Source organism: Phaenicophaeus curvirostris, chromosome 5, assembly GCF_032191515.1.
Source record: "Phaenicophaeus curvirostris isolate KB17595 chromosome 5, BPBGC_Pcur_1.0, whole genome shotgun sequence".
In the NCBI taxonomy this organism is placed as follows: Eukaryota; Metazoa; Chordata; class Aves; order Cuculiformes; family Cuculidae; genus Phaenicophaeus; species Phaenicophaeus curvirostris.
Genome location: NC_091396.1, coordinates 46208816 through 46230721, shown reverse-complemented (window position 1 = coordinate 46230721; position 21906 = coordinate 46208816). Strand labels below are relative to the sequence as shown.

Below are 21906 nucleotides of genomic sequence, written 5' to 3'. Positions count from 1 at the left end.
TTATACTGTCAGATGAAATCCAGGACCTTAAAAGAGATCCTAAATATGTTCCTGATTATTATATTTTCACCCAAAAATACTGCTTAGTAAACAAAAGCCATTCATCTTTTATGAAACAGCTATTGCCTCCCTGCCTAGAAAACAGCCTATAGAAAGCATCTCTCCCACTACCATGGGTGTGTTTTCAGTAACCCAAGCACTAGAAGTCTGATTCTGACCATAAGCTCATGAGTTTTGTGGCTGATTGCTTCTACTCATCTGAATGACAAGAGAGCTGTCACAGTACTACTGTAAAATTCAGCATCAGGAAGACATTGAGCACATAACATAAGCCAGGAAAGAGCAATGATTTTGAGAAACCACAAGCATAGAAATAAGAATAATTTGAAATAGTTACCTCTTTGAGGCAGCCCATGAAGTTGTTGCTTACTGGAGAACCAGGTAAATCAGCAGTACTGGGGCTCCCTCCCACATAAAAGAAGTCATCTGAGCCCAGCATGGTGTAGTCCTCTTGTGTGTAGCCCGTCGTGGTAAGGATGCCATCCACAGAGATTGTCACCTGTTCAAGGGACAAAATGGACAAAGAAAATCCCAGCAATGACCTTACAATTCTCAGCAAAACAAGTTACCTCCCCTATATTTTTATGTCAGTTTTAATAAGGGTTTTGTTGAGATTTGATATGTATTTTTTTAGTTCAGCCAAGCTCCATTTTCTGGTCTGCTTCACCCACAATGGAAATGCTCCAGCATCTGCTTCTCCCCTTTCTGGTACATCAGCACTGTCTGGCTGACCCAGCAGTCTACCCATTAAGATGCTTTCCATCTATGCAGGCCAGAAAATGGATCTGTCCTTGAAAGAGATTGTCTCATATGAGCTGATTTTATGATTAATCAGTTTTTATTTTAATGATTACAGTTAGTTATGTTTGTTAGTAAAAAAAAAAAACACTAATGAAGACGAGGTTGGTATTTTTTATTTTTTATGTTTCTTTTGCTCACGGCACACTGACAATCGTGCGTTCAGGGAGGTGGGAGGGGGATCTCACTTTCAATACATTATGGATGTGCATGCCATGTACCTAGAGACACACACCCACCACCCACCACAAAAAAACCAAAACAAAACAAAATAAAACAAAAATGTACAAATTAACTCATAATCAAAATATAAATAGGAAATAAATAAAAATGAAATAAATCAAAATAAATCAACCACATGCCAACAAGTGTGAGAGAAGCAGAAGTTAGAAAGAAAGAAAGAAAGAAAACACAACGCGTGCACACACTGCACTTCGACATGTCATGCCACTCTATCTGAAACCCAGAAAGAAGACAGGAAAAAAACAGAGAAGAGCAAGAGAGAGGGAAAAGAAGAGATAGAGAAAACTATTTCACACTTGCATGCAATCAAAAATAAAAATACCAAACAAACCTCATCATAATAAAAAACTCAAAACCAAACACAAATGTCCCCAAAAACTCTAACCCCAAACACATGGAGGGTGAAGGGGGACAGAAGGAGAGGGAGGGAGAGGAGCAAGTGAATGTAATGTGTTTTGCTTAAGTGTTGTTAGTGCTTTAAAGGGAACATGAAGGAAAATATATCGAGGCCAGGAGGAGATGGGTGAGTCACCAGACGTGGACATGCCATGCAGAGTGTGTACTGAAACAAACAACCGGCTGAGCTCCTGTTGGCCATGGCAGGTAGAGGTCAGAGAGAGAGAGAGAAAGTGAGACAGAGAGCAAGAGGGAGGAGGAGGAGAGAAAGAGGAGAGTGGGAGGTGGGGGAAAATCAGGAGAAAGAGGACAACTCTGGCCAATTTGCCTGTAATAGCCGTTGCCACAACAAAAGGATGAGAGAAAAAGAGAGCCTTCACCACCGTGGACTAGAGGCCCTGCAATGGTTCTGATCTAGAAAGTGTCAGAGTAAAAAACAAAAACCAAAAAGGGAGAAAAAAGAAAATCAAAAACCAAAGTGAAAGAGAGAAAGCTAAACTCAAAAGCAAGGGACAAAAGAAATCTAACAATTTATCACTGGAATGGAAAGAAGAACTGAAGAGGAACATGAAGAAACCAATGAAATAAATGTCCAAACCCCATTTCCAGAAGAGTTGTGTTAGTTGCTTTGGTTGCTCATTTTTCCATCAAAAAAAGACAAAGGAAAAAAAAAAAAAACAGAGGAAAAAAAAAGAAAAATGTGTTTTCAATGAAATTAAATTAAAGGAAGAAGTATAAAGGAGGGGGGGAAAAGAGAGGGGAGAGGGAGGAAAAGGCAGGTAACACACGGCAAACCCAAAAAAAGAGACAATAAGAATGATATCTACCAGACAATGTAGTTTGTTTACCATAGCGTGTCCAATGCCTGAGTGCTTTGCGGAAAAGGGGGAAGAAAGGAAATTAAAAAATCGTGAACAGAACGATTGTTAATTAAAATAACTAAAAGCAAAGATGAGTCGTTAGGGTGTTAGTACATTAGTTGGTTAGTAAAAATGACACATTGCATGAATGGTCTAGTGTTAGTCTTTCAAAAAAAGGCGTGGGGCACCTGACACACACAAAGTGAGAAAGAGGACAATATGATCAGGACTCTGTGGGGAGCCATGCCACCTAGGCTGTAAAGAAGGGTGCTGCCTAGTCTTCCCATTCTGGTATTAGTCATTAAATTCAATCCCCAAATACATTACCCAGGACTGAACCAAAATTAAAACAGTGCAATACTTACTCTTCACGTGTCCATCAAAGTGATTCCCCGAAACGAGAACCTCACCCTCAGAGATGTACACACACAGTACACAGTTTGCTCCTTCAGTACAAACCCAACCACGACTCCCTTCTTCTACCCACCATCATCTCTACACTCCTGATCCACTTCCAAGTCTCACTACCTTCAAGTATTGTAGAATATCACAAGCAGGCCAATATTTCCTTTGGCTGGAGGATGTAGATGAAGATGAGTCCAAGACTCTGAGACTTCCTTCCAAGCTTCCCCATCTGCAGGTTTCTTTACAGCAGATGAGTTTGTGACTTTCAGGAGAAGCAAACAAAAATGCTTGTGCTTGGCTGTTTGCCTGTAGCTCACCTATGTCATCCGAGAGCATAGAATTTGAACATCTCCTACTCTAGGGAGAAATGTGTCAAGAAATTGCGTAGGAAGAATTGTGTTGCTTGCATCAAGGTTCAATACAGAAGACTGACAAGATGTAGTATCTCTCCTGTTATACTGCATCCGAATTATAGAGGAGCTAGGAGAATTCATCAGTCAGTTCACTTAGCTGGTTTTAGCAGAGCTTTGGAGATGCTTTGTTAATCCCTCCCAAGGCATGAACATGATAACTATTTGAATCTACACACTGTTTCCTGTTTGCTTCTTTGCAGCTGAGAAACTCAAGATTTTTCTAGCAGACTCTGGATGGTGAATAGCTTCAGTTTTAATGAGGAAGTGCAGCCTGTGGAGGCTTCAAGTCTTTGTTCCATTGTGACTGATGTTGGCAAGAACCTTCCTAAATTACACAAACGTGATCTATGCTGCCTCATGTAAAAACAAACTGCTTGCAAATTTCAGAGTTGTGCTTTGACTAAGAAAATAAGTTTGTGAAACCTTTGTTGCATTGAGCATAATGTCCCAGGTCTATTTTATTTGTCTATGAGAATAAAACAATACTATTCTGTACATGGGAATTAAAAGCGCAAACTCTCTGAATTCTCCATCAAGGAAGTCTCTCTCTGTGGATATTGTAAACAAAATCATTTTTACAAATGAGGAAGGTGGCACGGGGGGAAAATACACAGAGTGTCAGCAGCAGACCTAAGGACAAGCATAGGAGCCTAACCTTCAGTCTCCTCCACTTTTTCTCCTCCTCCTCCCATCAGACCACACTGCTTTAAACGTGCTTTCAAAGCTCATGATCCGATTTCTAAGTTTCTCAAAGGCATAAAGACAGCTTAGTTTTAAATGAAATAATAAGATAAATAAACAAGGAGATTTGCTTTTACATTAACAATCACTACTCAAGGGAATCTGAGGGTTCTTTTGGTTTGTCTCTAAGGAGATTAACTTCTGTGATAAATCATTTGATCTACAAAAAAAAAAAAAAAAAAAAAAAGAGCACTTAGTGCTCTTCTAGCTTCCAAAAAGTACTGGGCAAGAGTCCAGCTATTTAAAGTTCTGCTCTAATTCTAGGAACAGCCAAAAAAATTATGCAAATCCTCCTCCCGCTTCTTCTGCCCCAAAAAGAGAGAGGAAGAGACTAGATGGCATCCTGTAGCTCTCAACAGCCCATTTACCTAGAATGTTTTTAGCTTTGGATCATATTGGAATTTCTAAAAGTTCAGGGTTTTTTGTTTTTTTAAAAAAGTTCATTTTAATGAGACATATAATTATCTCCAGTGAAATGTTTTCAACCAGTTACCAGGGGACGGGGGGTACTGATTTCTTTATAAAGCCTCAATATTCAGGGGGAACGGGTTTTTTTGCTAGTTTACTTATTTATTTACTTATTTGCTTTTGGGGTTTGGTTTGGTTTCTTTGACGAAACATGGGCATGGGTGGAAACAACTTTTCCAACTGCAAGTTTAGAGGTTAATTCCTGTCGGGAATGATGCAGAGTAGATGATTTCTAACATAAAAAATTGAGGATATACAAAATCATATTGGATGCAATAAAGGACAAAATGTGTAATTCTATAAATTATTAAAAATCTTTGTCCTTTATTACATCTTCCATATGAAGGTACCAAAGGTTCACAGGCTAATAGCCTGCCTGAAAAATGGTTAGGTATATTACAGATACAGAAACTCTCTCTTATGCACACACATATGAAAAAAATACAAGATGTAAGTTGCTGGAAGCTGCTGCCCAAATAGAGAAAAACAAAAACTCCTTAATCCTGTGCTTTATTTAGAATGGTGTCCTTATCTTTTTTATTTTGTTAAATGAAGCATTTATAAAGTCCAGATACAGACTGACCGTGCTTGGCTGTGCCCTGAAAAATGTCCTCAGTCATTATTAGTTATCAGTCATTGAAGTTTTCAAACTCTTTATCCTGAAGACTGAAGGGGTTTAAGACTTCTTTATCTCTAGTAATATCAATTAGAATTAAGAATACACATTATCTACCAGGAAGGCTGCAGCATTCACGATTCCTCCTTATTGAAAACTGTGGGTGGCTAAACTTCCAATAATTTTTGGATGACAGACTTCAGGACTAGTGGGATTGCATCTCATCAAGGCCTCATCCGTTCCAAATTCTGGAAATGGTTCTGGGTCAATGTCTTAATTTTCAGACTGAACTTGATCAGAAGTTAAAATGAAAGTATCCAGGAAAAAGATGATAAAAAAATTCCACACTTACTGATATTTATTGGTTGAACTGCATTCTGTCATGCCTATTTATTTAATTGGACCACAAATCACTGCTGCTACTTATTTTTAATTTGATTTTAAGACTGGCCTTTCTTTGTAAAGAACATAGTCATTAAAATATCCTCTCTCTTACCAAGTCTAGATGGACCATTTAAGAATTCAGGATCATGTGAAAATATCCACAATGAATAGATCAGGAGGATTAAAAATTTGTGGTGCTGAAGAATTGACAAGGGACTCACCTGCTTTCTAATAATCATCAAAGCACTGTCCTGGCTTAGTCAAAGATGAAGGGCCATAGGCATATTTCCATTTAAAATAAATTAAAAAATCACTAGCCAAAAGATTAGGGAAAAAAAAGTGAGACCTTCCTGTCCACAGTTTCAGCTGTGACCCTTTCTCACTTTCTGCTTCTTCAAGAACCAAACCAAACCTGTCACGAAGCAAAGACACATTTTGCTTCAGGCACATTTTCCCATTGAAAACTGATTTCTAGTGAAAATAAAAAGTATGATTAATAAAAATGACCAGTAAGCTATACTGAGATTTTCAGACACCAGCCATTCTGAGACTATCTAAAAATAAAATGCATTAAATAAAGCCCTATATTCTGACCCTTCCAGACTAATAAACTTCAATGATTTGGTGCATCTCCTTCTGTTGGATTGATGGGAACTTTTGAATCAAACAGGATCGTTAAGACTCACCCACTGCATAAGAAATTCAATTTTCATCTGCATATAAATTAGTGAACACAGTCTCACGTTACTGTAAGTACGAACCCTTCATTCTCATAAAAGTTCAATGACATATTTGTTGTCAAAGACCCAGGCATCCTTAGCATGTAGAAACACAGGAATTCATGCAGGCAAGACAAATAAATATCTTCAGGCTTAAACCCAAATATTCAAAAGAAAGATGTGAAATCTCCATAACAAATAAATTACCCACTGACATCTACTAATGGAGATTGTTTCAGATACCTGGCACTTATTATCCTAAACTCACAGATATATTTTATCTTAACTATTGTAAAATGCTACCACAAAAGCTGTTGTCTCAGCAAATAACATTGCATAAACTCAAACAGAACTATTAAGGTTTGTGTTAACAGTCACATTAATGAGCAAATACACAGATCATATTGTTTTGACAAATTGATTTTAGAATTTTAGTTTGCAAGCTATTTCTGCTGTTTCTAAAAACCTGAAAGACACCAAATAACTCCTGTTCATGTAAACCTCATTTATCATGCAATGGATGGGCCTTAGTGAATTAATATATTCACCAGCTTTCAAAGCAAGGTTATTTAATTTTGTCTTATCCATTTATGGACGAGGAAGTCTTCAGGATTTTACAACTAATCTATTACCAAATACATCACCTGATAGAGTTGTCTGCTTAGAAAAGCAGCATGCAGATGTGCAAAATTACAGTGGTAAAATCAGAAAAACTTTTCCAAAGTGGAATTGTTGGGTGCTCGATTGATCTGGGTTTGCTTGGCTTTTTTGATCCTTCCACTTTTCCAGTCCTCACAGCCAACAGAAGAGTCTCATAGGCAGAGACACAAGAAATAAAGTAGAATCTCATTACAGAAAGAAGGGGAGGAAATCAAAAGGAAGAAAAGAAGAACAGAGAATCAAGAAGACTCAGAAAGACTCCAGCCAATTAATTCCAAAGCTATACAGTTTAAATAATTACACACATACCCACCATCCTGCATACCTGCACACTCACATGCACGCACAAAAGAAAAGAAAAAATAAAGGAAAAACAAAAGACTTCCAGAATTAGAATTATGACATCATGGCAATGGTTAAACCAATTAACAAAACTTAAAGAAAAAGGACAAAGGTGTAGAGCGTTGGCTGTTGGAAAAAGACTCTGTTCCCACAGTAATTAAATGCAACAAGAATATTACTGATAAGATTGAATTATAATTAAGGAAATCATAAAAATTAAAAAGGGAGAACAGAAAAAGAGAAAAGGAAAAGGGGGATGAAAGTTACGTTGTGTCATACATTTTTATTATTAAATTAAACTGGAAAGATCATAGAATTAATAAAGCAGAAATGAAGATATTGCAAGAGGGATAAATTCACATCAACTAATTTTTTTTCACTGTCCTTTAGATACCAAGATCCAGAAAAGTGGAGAAATTCTAGCAATTCCATTGAGCATCCCCATTCCCCCATCATTCTCTCCCATCCGCCCATCTCAATAAAACAGAACAAAATTTTCCCCAGCATTTTCTCTCCTTCACCATTACCTGCCGCAGGTTGCGTGTCACCTTAACGTCATGCCATGCGTTGTCATTGAACTTGCCATTGACTGGCTCGACGATGGCCTCAAAGGCCCCAGACCCCAGGTTAATGACCAACGAGACCGCACCATCTTTCAGGGCCAGGTTGACATAATCAGCTGACTTGCCGGTGTGCAGAATGAGCCCGTTGCGCTGCCACGTCTTGAAGGAGAGAGTGATCTCATCGCTGCTGCTTTGGATGGGGTTTTGTGACAGGTCATAGCAAAGGTATTCAGAACCACGGAAAGTGGCCATGTTCTCATCTCGTGCTGGAAAAAAAAAAGGAAAACAGAACTATTCAGCAGTAAGCCAAGAAAATAAAACAACAAAACACAGTACTGATAGTGTTTTATACAGCTTTATATCATGGCATGCTAATAATGACTGTACAGCTCCTCTTGCAGTAGGGGTATCAAGAAAATTAACGGCAGGATCCTTGGTACTGAAGAATTTCAGCACTGTGTTCCCAGTTTCACGGCAGCACCGTCACCATAGGGACCATTCAAAACTATGCAGTGGAGCCCAGAAAAAAAAAGTACATTTAAAGACATTGCTGTAAGACAGTTCACATTCTTCTTGGAAGAATAATGGAAAACTATTCACAACATGACCATCATATATGCATTATTCCAAAAGAAACCAACAGTTCCCGAAGATTAATACTTAGGTTCATCACTAATGTCATCTGAACTTAACTTGACCCATCTGCTAGGCAATCTAAGACAGGCATCAGAATATAATCCTGACAGAACTGTCCCTTTCTTTCAAGTGAGAGACCAAATAGACAACAGAGTCACATGAAGTGTCCTATAGTTTCCTTCTCTAAAAGCATGAGAGAAGTTCCCAAAAAACATTTTGTCCACAGCCATAAGTAATGACGTTAACCAAACACATCTCAGAACATTTGCCCGTTTGATCATCTTATCCAGAAAATCTGACCTGGAGAGGCATATCCTTTTCATACAGCAAAAGTAAGCATAGGGGATTTATTCACAGCATGTGACATGAAGCATTTCTTCATTAAGAAAAAAATTTCTTTTATCTAGAGTAGGGAAAACCACCGAACTATTTTCTTAGCAAGTGTAGGCAGTATTTGAATACCACAAAAATCCTTCATGTCAGCTGGCAATCTGCTTCCCAGAACATGGGCTTCCAGAGTCACTCAGAGCCAGCCCTGCTGCCCTACTGCACTCACATACCTCAAGCCAGCTGTGTACCCTAGTTTTGCCCAGTGGAAGAAATGCAGGACAGTGATGGTAAACCTAGCAGGAGGGCTGCCTGCAGCCCATTCCCCCACTCTGTATCACAACACCTTTCTGATTCCCAGCTGTGAAGGCAAGTCTGAGCCTGAATAACTAGATGATACAAGCAGTCAAGCTATCACTGCTCACAATCCACCGCGTAAGACGTACACTGGTGCTATTGCCACTAACATTAATAGCATTTTTCAGCTTCGTTTTATCTCATTTAGTAATCCTAATGCAGATTAGCCAGAGTTTAGACAAGACTGAAGGGAAAACACTTGTTATAGCCATTCTTGTAAAATAACTACATAGTAAAATCTGTGCCCTCACAGCATGAGTGGCGACAAAACAGCACAGTGCTGCAACATGAACATGCATCATCCTCAAGTGATAAGCCTGCTATAAGCAGAGAATTTTGCAGTCTCAATTGAGAATATTACAGAATGAACTCATTAAAAAATCCTGCACTTCAAAGGCAGTGGTAATGTGTGTTTGCGCTTTTGTAAGCATGCTGTGCATCTATATACCCCTATGAGGAAACAGTAAGCCAAATTTCTGTGTGTAACACTATAAATTGGCACAAAAGCAGCTTTGCAGAATAAGGCCTGGGGGGTCTCAGCAGACAAGTTGAGCATGAGTCAGCAGTGCCTGCCCTTTCAGCAAAGGCCAGCCACATGCTGGGCTGTATCGGCAAGAATGCAGCCAGCAGGCTAAGGGTAGCTGTTCTTCCCCCAAGGGACACTTCTGAGATCACACCAGATCACTGTACTCTGAGCAGTATTGAGATCCCCTGTAGCAAAATGGCTTCAACATACTACAGAGAGTCCAGAAAGTGCTACCAAAGTGATGGAGTAGGTGATACGAGTGGAGAGACTGAGATATGAGTTTGCTCTACCTCAAGAAGAGACGAGTCAAGGGAACTCAGGAAGAGACAACTGACTGCTCTCTGCGCCTACTTAATGGAAGGGCATAGAGAAGAGAGGGCCAGATTCTTCTCAGAGGTTTGCAAAAGAAGGATGAGAGGCAACAGACACAGCTTAAAAAAAACTCATTCTCTGCTTTGTGGCCACCACATGTGCAGACTATATCTTGGCAGGGCTCCCATCTCTCCTCCCTGATACTTGCTGCCTTGTTTTGCCCTTTTGGTTCTCCCTTCCTTGCCATACATCACACTTCACCTTGTGAATGGTCAAATGCTAGGGAGGACATAGAAAGACTGAAAAATCTCCATCCTTAGAAATATCAAAATCTTGCCTGTGCATAGCCCTGAGCTGCCGGCTCTAACAGGACCTGCTCTATGCTCGTGGTTGGACTACATGGCCTCTGGAAGTCCCTTTCAAATTATTTGGTTTTGTGATCCTATTCTGAATATATTTAACTGTCACCCAGGAGTGCATATGCTCATGTCAGTGTTCAACCCGCTTAAGCATAGGGAGCTGATACTGACTGCAGTTCTGGAAGTCAGCACTGAGCACTTAACAACCCTTTCCATGATGATGATTCCCCTTCCTAGTCACTCCTGATCTATTAGAAGGGAACATGTAACAATCACGTTGGACACATGCTCTATGTACCTGCAGGTAATTCCAATCAAATAGCCAGCATCTGAGGGCAGGAGTCAAACACAATCATTATGACTGAACCATTTTCCTACAGCCATGGATGTGTGAAGCACTGAATACACATTTTATATCTTTAGGAAGGGGGGCACAGGGGGCTGATTGTTCACTCAGTACAAGGCATGTTAATGGAGCTAATTCACACTTTCTCAACCACTTAGATGAAATCTCACTGGTCTGCTCAGTATAAAGGAGAGGGCAACAAGTAGATTAGAAATTTAAACTGTAATTTAAGGCAACCATTGCAGACTCATCAAAACAGAGCAGAGAAAATTCAGATAGATACTACTCTTACTCATACCACTAGTTTTAATATAAGGTGTTATCAACCCACTGCTGTGCGCAACTACAATATCTGCCAATTTCTTCCAGTTATCTCCTGCTGACCTTTGTCACAGATGGGATTCTTGACTTGATCCATCTTTGTATCCTTCCTGTTCTTGAGAGAATGTCACCCATTTCTGTTTCATATGCTGTTATACAGGGTTTTTTCTTCCTTCTGTGGCTGCTCTGGATAGACATTCAAATTTTCAGACCACCACATACTAAAATATCTCCAGGGTTCATTGGCCAATCCAAATTCATACCTGTCCATCCCACGTTTCAAAAGCACAACTCCCAAACTCAGCATGCTCTCTAAAACTATATTATCTAAACCACTAATTCCTAAACAGTTTATTAGTGGCCGTGTGGATGACTAGTTTATCAGTCTTGTTAAAGCTTTTAGTGTAAAAATTCAGCTCCAGTCGCCAAAGAGCTTGACTGTTTGTTCTTACAAGCTACAACACTGTAGCCTATATCAGGCCACATGAAAGGATTTTTACCAAGCACAGCCTTCCCACGCTGGCCTGTTTCTTAGGACACTGATGTGTGATAGCTATGACCATAAAGTGCATGAGGATCACTAAAGAGTATAGAGAGGAAAAAAGGATAGAGATTCTCTCCATAAGAGGAGAGTTAGAAGATAAAAAGCCCTCTCTCCCTACTCTTTAACACTTTTCTGTAACTTAGAAAAATCCTACAGGTATGGAAGTTGTATTAAGAAAAAAAAAACAGCTTCCAAAGTTGGCCACTAACCACAGTACTGTTATTATTAAAACAGACAATGATCATCCACCATGGCAGAAAAAAAAACAACAAACCAACTAACCTCATCATCAATCCAGACCACATACAAAAATATCAATGTACTCAAAAAGATATTGTGGACAATTAATTAAGTTGGTGCAATAAGGGCATAACACTGTGTTATAAAATAGAGCTATGCAGAAAGCCTAAGTGCAAGGAGGTGAAAACAGCAGGTTTCACTATTGGAGTTACTCCTGCTCAAATGATGGGCCTTCTTCACTTGAGGACAACAGAGCTGTGGTATGCAGTGGCTATGAACTTGCTGCACTTGGGCATCACCTATGCTTTCAGCAGCATGACATTTAACACAAAGAATCTATCTAATTTATTTCTGATGGGATGACTGGCTAAGATCATGATCCTAGCAAGCGCAATTGAACTAGGTGTTTCTGGGAAGAAATTTTGTTGCAGTCTTCCTGTACTGCTGAAATGAAAAGGTATTGCACCTTTGTGACTGTACACATAGGTATAGACATGACTAAATATCTTAGTGCCAGGATATATATATTTGTCCTGCTTTTTGTACTAGTTTTCACACCACAAAGAACAGACAAAGTTTTAAAATTCCAACAGAGCTGCAAGAAATCTTTTTAACTCAGTCATAGTGAAGTCAGGGAAGAATAAAATCTAGATGTGAACCATGTGAACTAAGGGGAAAACAGATTTAGAAGCTGTTCTAGATGATAAGCCATGAGAAATTAAGGCATCGCCTCCTGAAGTATGGGGCAGAATCCTAGTCTGGGCAAACCCACACAAACTCTGCTAGGATGTAATTCTCTTCTGGGCAGAAAGGTTGTCCTGGGAGTCACCTAGAATAGCTATGATCCTCAAATGCATTACAGAAAAATGAACGATTTATGTTCCATGAGTTACTTTCACATGTATCTGATGTTCCCTGAGAGGTTATGGAAGGAGAAACTGTACATCAAATGTCACAGAAAATAAGTCAGCCAATAACTCTGAAGGATAAAAAAGGTGAACTATTTCCAACACTCTCCAAAAGAGTTGTCCAGCGTCTGAATCCTGAAACACTAAAGAAAACCCTCAGAATAAGCCAAAGCAGATCACTCAGAGTCATGTTATTAAACAAAGCTGGATAGTTCAGCAACAATCAGGCTGTTATTTTAAAGATATAGTGATGGACTCTGGTCTAACTAAAAAGCAGATTACTGCACTATTTATTAGGTTTTCCAGACCTTTTTGTTAAATTCCTTCTTTCTAGCCTGTAGGTAGGAAAAATAATACATCCAAATAGTTCTGTTTTTTCTAGTCTTATCCTTCTTCAATACCACCTGATCGAATCAGTGACAACATTAATCAAACCCTCTTGTAAAGTCCCATGTTCTTTCCCTCACATACACACTCCTGCACTCTCAATAGTCAAAAGAAAATACTAGTTTGAAAAGTCTTACAGAGCTTGTTTAGTTATTTAGACACGTAAGAAATAGGATGCAAAACATTACTGTATGCATGAAGCATCTTCTAAGCATCACCAACAGTTTGATTGATCACCAACAGTACTGATATGTGGAAGCTTTGAGAGTCATACTGTATTCATACTCCACAAACTGCAATGTAAGAGCATCTAAGTCATCTGAATGTAATAATGAGATGACTGAACTGATTGCATTGGTAAAACGTTATAAAAAGAATATTACTTCTAAGTACAAGGAAATTTTTGCAGTTGAAAAAAATACTGCCTGTAAAATCCTAGAGAGAGTTTCTAATGGCGAAGATTAAGTGTTGAGCTGGAGTCATACAGTAAAAAGATTAGTTTCCCAAATGCTCGCTAGCTTTAAATTATTCTGAGTGATATTTTCCAGAAATAGTGTCATTTATTGATTCCTCAGGCCTCTCATTCTCACTTATCCTATCTACATATTGTGTAACTTGGAAGGAGAGAAGGTAACATCAGAAATCGTGTAGGTAAGAATCAATGGAGGACAACACGATAAAGAGATGTGAAGAACAATGTTAGCCTAGGAGCCCAAAGCAACACCGAGATGCACTCAACAGTCAGTGCACTTTCTGTGCTGAACTTAAATTTTGCACGTTATAGCAGCTCTGATCTTACCCAAAAAGCTTTTTGATCTCACCAGTAAAAGCAAGGAAGCCTTATGTTACATCAGACAATGCCACGCACCTAGCATGAATCATGTCCTCTTCTCTGTCATCTGCTGCTTTAGACAATACACTTCAAGTCTAAAGGAAAATACTTGTTAAAAGGTCCTCCAATTTAAGCCCAGAAGAGATCAAGGAGACTTGGCAATACAATGAATGTAGATCTTTTTGTCAAACTAGACTACTCTGTTACATTCTTGAGCTCCAAAGCTCTCAATGAAAGCAGGAGGAAGAACTGCTTTTGCTAAAAATATAGCATGAGAGCTGTGAAGCCACAGATTCCATCTCCACCTGCTGCTCCCTCCTTCCTTGGACAATGCTCTTTGGGCTGGCTCCAACACAAAGGAGGATCTGACACCCTGGATGGCAAAACATACCTAAAGGGATTCACAACAAGCCCTGCAAAATTACTTAGCTCTCCTAATGAATTTGGGCCACTGCACAGCAAAGACTGAGAGCAAAGGGAGGGAACAGACATGACAGTGTTGGATCTTTAACCCAAAGAAAGGAGGAATATCACCTAGGCTCCTGATCTTCCAACAGCTGATACGGTGCTAAGAACAGACAACCGCTCTGGTATCAGCGCATGATGTTGCACTGTCTGCCATTTGCAAAGTAACAATCAACTCCAAAGAATCGGTCCGACTGTGGCACTACATACTTAGAGCTGTGCGTATGGTTTATATTTTGATCAACAAGCCAAAGGAAAAAAAATAATCCCATGGCAATATATTGCTTAACCAAAAATGAAATTTAATGATTTTGTTTTAAACTTCCTTAAAAATACATTTCTTTTAAAAGTTCATCTCCATTTTTAAATAAAAGCATGAATCATCTTTATTTTAAAAGGAATGATGCTGAATAAATCGCTTATTAAAAAATAATTTGCCTGAAAAAAATGATATATTCATATAAATTCACAATTTCTTTTGCTTGAACAAAGTATGATTCTTTTCTTTTCATTTCTCTGAATAATTTTGCTACTCTCACTTCCAGCTCCAGAAGGTACAGGAAAGGCAAGGTGTTGCTACTGATTTTGTCAAGAGCTCAGATACCACAACAATGGGCTGGCCATAAAATTTCCTCTAGATTCTTCACTGCTGAGAATGGGTGAGGGTAATTCCCACTGCTGTTGTATTTGGTTTTTCTTATGTTTTGTTTTGCTCTGCATTTCTTCTGGCTTGCTTACTTTCTCAGTGCATCATTCTGAAACATAAGGATGCCAGTCTCTGAACACACTATCCAGTAGAAACATTTCCTTAAAGACTGACCATTCAGCATAGTAAAAACTGGCCAGAGAGAGAACGTTACAGAATCATGAACATAAACACCAAGATTTAACACATTCACCAGCCTTGCTCTTACACAGATATCTTTACTGCTGGATTGCCTTTATGTGTAGAAAAGAAACGACAAAACAGTAGGGTAAGAAGGAGCATGCAAGTGTGCAGACTGCTACCTTACATAATCTCTTGAATACAAGTTCCATTTTTTTGTACAGACCACACTTTTTAAAAAAGATGAAGCAACCTTATGCCAACAAGCAACATTAAGTTCACCATTCAAGAGAGATTTACTGTTCTTCAGCAGCAGTCTGCATCCTTAGTTGCAAACCCCAGCTTCACACTGACCTTACTCTTCTAATCTATTAAAAAACAAAAATTACACAGCAAATACTAATCCTGATGCTAAGTATTTATACCTGTTTATTACTGGGTGTAGGCTCAAGGGCATTAATATTCAGCTAATAAAACAGGATCCACTTGTAGCATTATTGTTACTTACAATATCAAAAAAAAGGTCTTCCCCAAACTTTCTGATCTTAGTAAAAAGCCATAGCATTAAGAAGAAGATTAGGTATCTATAGCAGTTCCCTACACATCTGGTAGGATTGGTTGTGCTTGGAAAAAAAACTGGAGACTGTTGGTGGGAGTCTCACAAGACTGACTGCAGGAATGAACAAAAAAAAAGATACACACCAACACAGTGAAAGAAAGTTGAAAAGTGCATTCTAAACAGAAGCACACCTAAGGTGACAAGTAGCAGAAGAAAACCCTGCTTCTGCTGAAAGTCAGTATATTAGAAAACTGCTGAAAGCTCCCAAAGAAAGAGGCTGGAAGAACAGGAGCAGCTAGGTCTGACTGTAAGAGGTGTGCATGTGTGTGCACAGGTGACTGTGTTAGCCGCAGCCTTCCAGCAGGCGTCACGCTTGCTGTTGAGCAGGGAGCCCTTTGAGCACCCTGCCAGTACGAAGCGTGAATAGAAAAATAGTTACTGCTAATCACTGTAATAACACAATAACGATCCACAAAATTATCCTTTTCAATACCAGCGAGTGGTACTGAAAGCCATGTCCATGGGAAAGGGGAGGTGCAAAGGAAGGTGAAAAGCAAAAGTGAGATGGAAGAGAGATGTAGAGTGGGGCAGAGCAGCACATGAGACTGGTACCACTGAGGCTGTGCTCATGTCAGCTCCTCACAGCTTTGGTATTATTGGAGAATGTGTACATATGGAATGGCAGTACTGCCGTGATATCAAAACACACTGGCAAACACTACTGCTGCCCGTCATTAACACTTGTTGTAAGACATCATTAAGACCATTTATGGAAGTAGCAATATCCAAACCCAATTTGGGGCATAACGATTCTTCTCAGAACAAAGCCACAGGCAAAGGACTGCTACAAGCTAGCAGAGCAGCTTTGGCCAGGAATTATTTAGAGGCAAAAATGTGTGCATTTGTACACAATGAGAAACAGGCTAGGCTTCTTCTGTATCTATATAGCAGCAAGTTTGTGTGTTTACCCAGACAGTGGATATGTATGTGCAGGTATAGGCAGTACAGTTGCACAGCATGTTTCTGTGGAAAGGCAGATAAGGTGTATCTGAATAAACACAATACAGACACATGAAGAGATCTGTCCTTTGTTACAGCATGAAAAGAGGCAGGTACTAGTGCAAAGAGACTTACAAGAGAGCAAGAAACACACAAAACCAGCTTGGAGAGGCTGTGTACACACGCATGTGAAATGTAGGAGAATTAACATCCTTGTACACCTTTCTGAGTGTGTATGAGGGCTGGAATCAAGTACATCTCCCCCTTGTAAGCTCAAAGCATGCACACATGAGAACTTATACACACACTAGGTACACCGGGAAAATGAATGTGTCCTGACCACATGAAAATACAGGAGCAAAGGCACGCTATCTCAGAGTGTAAGCATAGATGTCCACAATGCATGAGGCTGCAACTGTGGTGGAAGACTACCAAGCTCCAGCATCGCACACAGTGGGAGAGGGAGGGCGTGCTGGTGTTTGTGGCGCATGCTCCAACTTCATCCTGGGCTTTTTCCCTTCCTGCTTTAGTTTTTTTTTTCTGCAGCAGAGCAGACTCCATGTCTATAGGGAAGGTGCTTAATGAGTCAAATACAATCTCTCAAATGCCTTATCGGTTGTAGACAGCCCTGTTTCTGACAGCTGACCTTTCCCACCATACGCCACTGAAAAATGCATATGCTACAAACAATTAACACAATGCTGAAAACATAAAGCTGAAGGAAGACTCTAGACTGTTACAGACAGCACTACAGACAGAAGGGAGAGCGTGATGCACATAAAAATGACAGACAGCAGCTACACAAGGGTTTGATTCTACCTTATTTTGCCATGCACACACTTTAATACCTTCTTTACAGGTTGGCTGTAGTAAAGCTATGTGCAAAAACAAGGCCAACATAAAACAAGAAAGGAAAGCAGAGAGAACAGGAAATGCTCTCCTGAGGTATATAATGACACTAAGCCCATGCGCAGATAAATATATGTCCATATAAATGTACGCAAAGCCAACAGAAGGAGCAAAGATCCTTACTAGAAAACAAAATAGCGCAGAGAAGGCAAAGACAAGTTATCACTCTGCCATCCTCTACCTCTGCTGTTGTGGGACTAGCTTCTAACAGCACATAGGTAAATACATTCATTAGGAGAACTGCATGCACTTGAGTTAGGAACCTCAAAAATAATAAAACCCATCAAATAGTCTCTTCTAATAACAACAAGGAGATTCATCCCATGAAGAGCGCAACTCCAGTTCCAAGTAAGGAGAAGACTGCTTCTCTTGGGAGGCACAAACATCCAGACATGAACTGGACGATCTAGTCAGGTGCCCAAAGAATTCGCTGCCCAGAATGATGCAGCAAAAAGCTGCATGTTCTTAACTCTGTTGCCAGCTCATTGTGAGACCTGGGCACACCACACACTGCATTTTCTGAAGTTTCTCTTCACTAACGTGATTTTCTGTAAAAGCTGCATGCCACAAACATGCTTGAAGATCAAGATCAATCTGTCTCAAATTTCAGAAGAAAATCTCAGGCACACAGAAATCACATGACAGTTTGAAAAACTAGACATGAATCTTCTGTGCAGTAGCACCCCTGTGTGCACAAAAGACAAAACAAGTACTGTTATCAAATGTTTTGGGTTTTTACTTACTATTGTATTGCAATAACAGAGACACTAAAAGGGACACGCTCTTCCATTTTAGTACCTCCCTCTAAATACAGAACAGGGGCTAGAGGAAAGACCACAAAATAAAAGTTTGCCAGAGGCTACAGAGAAGTGATCGGGACACAGCATCTAATTCACATAGGCACTTGTGGAAAACTAAACCTGCTTACAAAGATTTTGCATACAATCCAGACAAGACTGAGAAATAGCAGTGGGTTAAGAGGTACAGAACATCATCTGAGGTCAGAGACAGAGGAAGCTCAGCAGCAGTGCAATAAATGTTTCAGTTTAGCATCTCTACCTGGTAAAGATTCTGATGAACGGAAAAGGTACTTGGGCAAAAGTAATCCAGTTAATCACTGCAAGTACACAAGATCTCATCAAACTCCACCAAACTGAAAAGATTTTTAAAATAAATATTTTATTATGGTGGAGGGATTTTGTATACAACTAAAAGAAGTTATATAATTATTTATCGTAATTGTTTCTTAGCTATTCCCATGTGGGTTTTTGACATATACAGATTATATCCATTTATTTCAATGCAATGAAAACTCATGCTTACTATATACTGTAGATCTCTTAAAATAGTTATCAGCTCACCCGTTTTCATAAATTATTGAAATAATCTATGCTATTTGACATAATATATTACAGCTATTCTATCAGTTCATTCAAAATTACTAACTTCATATCATCAATGAAATTACTTTCCTATCTTGGTGGGACAGCACCAAGAATGACCCCAGCTGTTTCTGTTGGCATCTTGGCTTGTATCAGAAATGGCATGACCAGCAGGTCCAGGGAGGTTATTCTCCCCCTGTACTCAGCACTGGCGAGAATGCACCTCGAGTACTTTGTTCAGTTCTGGGCCCCTCACCACAAGAAGGATGTTGAGGCTCTGGAGCAAGTCCAGAGAAGAGCAACGAAGCTGGTGAAAGGGCTGGAGAACAAGTCTTATGAGGAACGGCTGAGAGAGCTGGGGTTGTTTAGCCTGGAGAAGAGGAGGCTGAGGGGAGACCTCATTGCTCTCTACAACTACCTGAAAAGGAGGTTGTAGGGAGGAGGGTGCTGGCCTCTTCTCCCAAGTGACAGGCGACAGGACAAGGGGGAATGGCCTCAAGCTCCGACAGGGGAGGTTCAGGATGGACATCAGAAAAAAAAATTTCATGGAAAGGGTCATTGAGCACTGGAACAGGCTGCCCAGGGAGGTGGTTGATTCACCTTCCCTGGAGGTGTTTAAGGCACGGGTGGATGAGATGCTGAGGGGCATGGTTTAATGATTGATAGGAATGGTTGGACTTGATGATCCTGTGGATCTTTTCCAACCTAGTGATTCTGTGATTTGATCAAGCTACTAGGCAGTGCAATCTTATTAAAGCCATGTACAAGTTATCAACACTGGATATCAACTAATAAATATAAAAAACAACAGCCAAATTTGTGCTTCTCTTCAGAACTACAAGCCAAATCTGAAACCACTGTCCCTGATAAAAATTAGGATTAATTTTATGGTAATCAGTGAAGGTACACTGTTGGATGTAAGACAGCAATCATGCTGGAATCTGTGTACATGCTATTTTTACTTTTTCCTAAGCCTGTTGCTAGAAGGTCAGAACTGATGTCATTGTAACACTTAGAAGCAAAGCCTAGCTGCTGTAAAAATGGCTTTTCAAATCTTCCTGCAGGAAGTGTGTCACAGCCCTTGCATTATACCTGCTGTTGAAAACGTGTGTTTCTCTTTCAGTCCAAAAAGGTGCTGCAGATATTTTCCTGGAGATGAGCTCACCCTGGAGGGTCTTGATGTCTGTGTGTCTGTGTTTGGGGGTTTGGTTTAAATAGCAAAGACTCTTATTCTAAACACCAAGGAGACTTAACCCACTGCCACTGGGGTCTCACTGTTTTGGGACTGAAAGCTGGTCAGATCTTTTGGGAAGGAGGTATGGCAGTTTTGGTCAAGACCCACAGGGCAAATGCTTCTGTATACTTGTATATGACCAGGGTGAGGGATCATTGAAACCCTTGCTATGTGTATAGGATCCCATTTTTTAATCTACAGGACAATTCTGAAAACAGACTTTGGCAAACTAACCTCCAAAGCCTCCATGTTAATTGTCTCTTGACAGCTATTTTGTCAAATGCGCTCAGTACCAGAAGAATAAGTGGGGTTTTTCCCCCTGTAACTGCTAGGTCTGGCACTACTTTGTGGAGTCACAGGCAACCTGGGATCTTTTTGCATGCTATCTCTAGCAACAGACTTTTGGCAGAGAAATCTAATACCTGCTAGCCAAGTTAGAACCTTCATAACACCATGATCTCATTTGGGACTGCTGAATGAGGAATGTTGGCAGAATTTGGCCTTGACGTCATAACTTTAGAAGATATTCTGTTAATACATATGTCAGAAAAAAAGTATAACTTAGTTTCTCAAAACTGTTTTGGTTCTGCAGAGCTAAAAAAAATAAGAGAGGAAAATTATATATCATTCTATTAATTTATATAATTGACCCGTCTATATACGCATATTTATGCGGTTTCATCCTTATACCGAGGCAAGTGAACTTGAAGAAAAATAACTAATAAAGAAGGTCCATTAAATATTTTATTCCAAATTTTACACAATATTTTCTTGCTTGTAACTATACTACAATACCACAAATAAATAAAAGGGAACTGCTTAACCTAACTACTCTGTAAGGACAAAGGAGCAAGAGAACATAATGCAAACAGTACTTACCAATACTGAAAGCTTCTGTGCATAAACAATGACATAAAAAATCAAGTTCCCCCATCTGCAGCCCACAGAGGACCACAGTTGTCCTTGCTGCTGTCTATACACATTTGTGGAGCATCACTTTCCTATTTCTTTGTCCTACAGATGGCTAGCTAGATTTCAAACTTCTGTAACCTGCTTAGCTTGACCGTGCCATGACACACAAATAAGAGAGTTGGTGCCCTCCTCACCAGCACTATCCCCTTGAATGGCCTCTACAAGGAATGCTAGTTACAAAAATACAGTTCCTAAGTAGCAGAGATACCAGCAGATAAATTTTAGTGCTGACCTTAATATTTCATAGCATCTGGTAGAACAAGCTTGTTGGCCCCTAAGATTCTGTTTCTCAACAGGAGCGAATTGATAACTCGTTTTCAAGCTCTTGCAAGAACTGTAGCAACTCCATAACATACCTTTCAAACCAGGCAATTCTAGCGTGGTTTATAAGTACGTGCTGAAATTGCTTCATTTAGCAGAACTGAGGCTGCCAGGCCCAAAAGACAAAAATGATCCTTGGCGGGAAGTGTAATCATCAACCAACTACAATTTCTGATAGTCATACAAGCGTCAGTTGGAATAGGCTGTGATGAAGGACAAAGACAGTGTGGTCAGCCCTGCAGGCATATGAATTTTCAGGCTGTACCTGTGCCTGCTTTTTCACCTCTATAACAGAGCAAAATTGCTACAACAAATACATAAATAGAACTCTTTCTAGAGCAGACTGTATCTTCAGCGTATAGCTCTGCAACAGCATTGCATAACCACCGAGGACTAAAATACAGCTGGGCATATGATCTTTCTTAACTGTAAGGAGAGTTTAAAGGGGCAGAAAGAAATTACAGCAGTGGGAGACT

At 39.7% G+C, this 21906-nt stretch overlaps 1 protein-coding gene across 28 annotated transcripts in view; it reads right to left on the bottom strand.

Moving 5' to 3' along the window:
* NRXN3 (neurexin 3) overlaps positions 1–21906 on the bottom strand; it is a 960997-nt gene that overhangs the window by 732696 nt on the left and 206395 nt on the right. For 18 of the 28 annotated variants that reach the window (XR_011337550.1, XR_011337551.1, XM_069858542.1 and 15 more), the window contains exons 4-6: positions 7633–7934; positions 2346–2369; positions 398–559 (exon numbers count right to left, since the gene is read on the bottom strand). Coding sequence is in view for 26 of the 28 variants with exons in the window: in XM_069858542.1 (XP_069714643.1) it covers positions 398–559; positions 2346–2369; positions 7633–7934 (488 nt within the window). In the remaining 2 variants the exon portion in view is untranslated. The remainder of the gene's footprint in view (positions 1–397; positions 560–2345; positions 2370–7632; positions 7935–21906) is intronic. The other 10 variants (XM_069858544.1, XM_069858570.1, XM_069858547.1 and 7 more) reach the window with 1 other exon arrangement.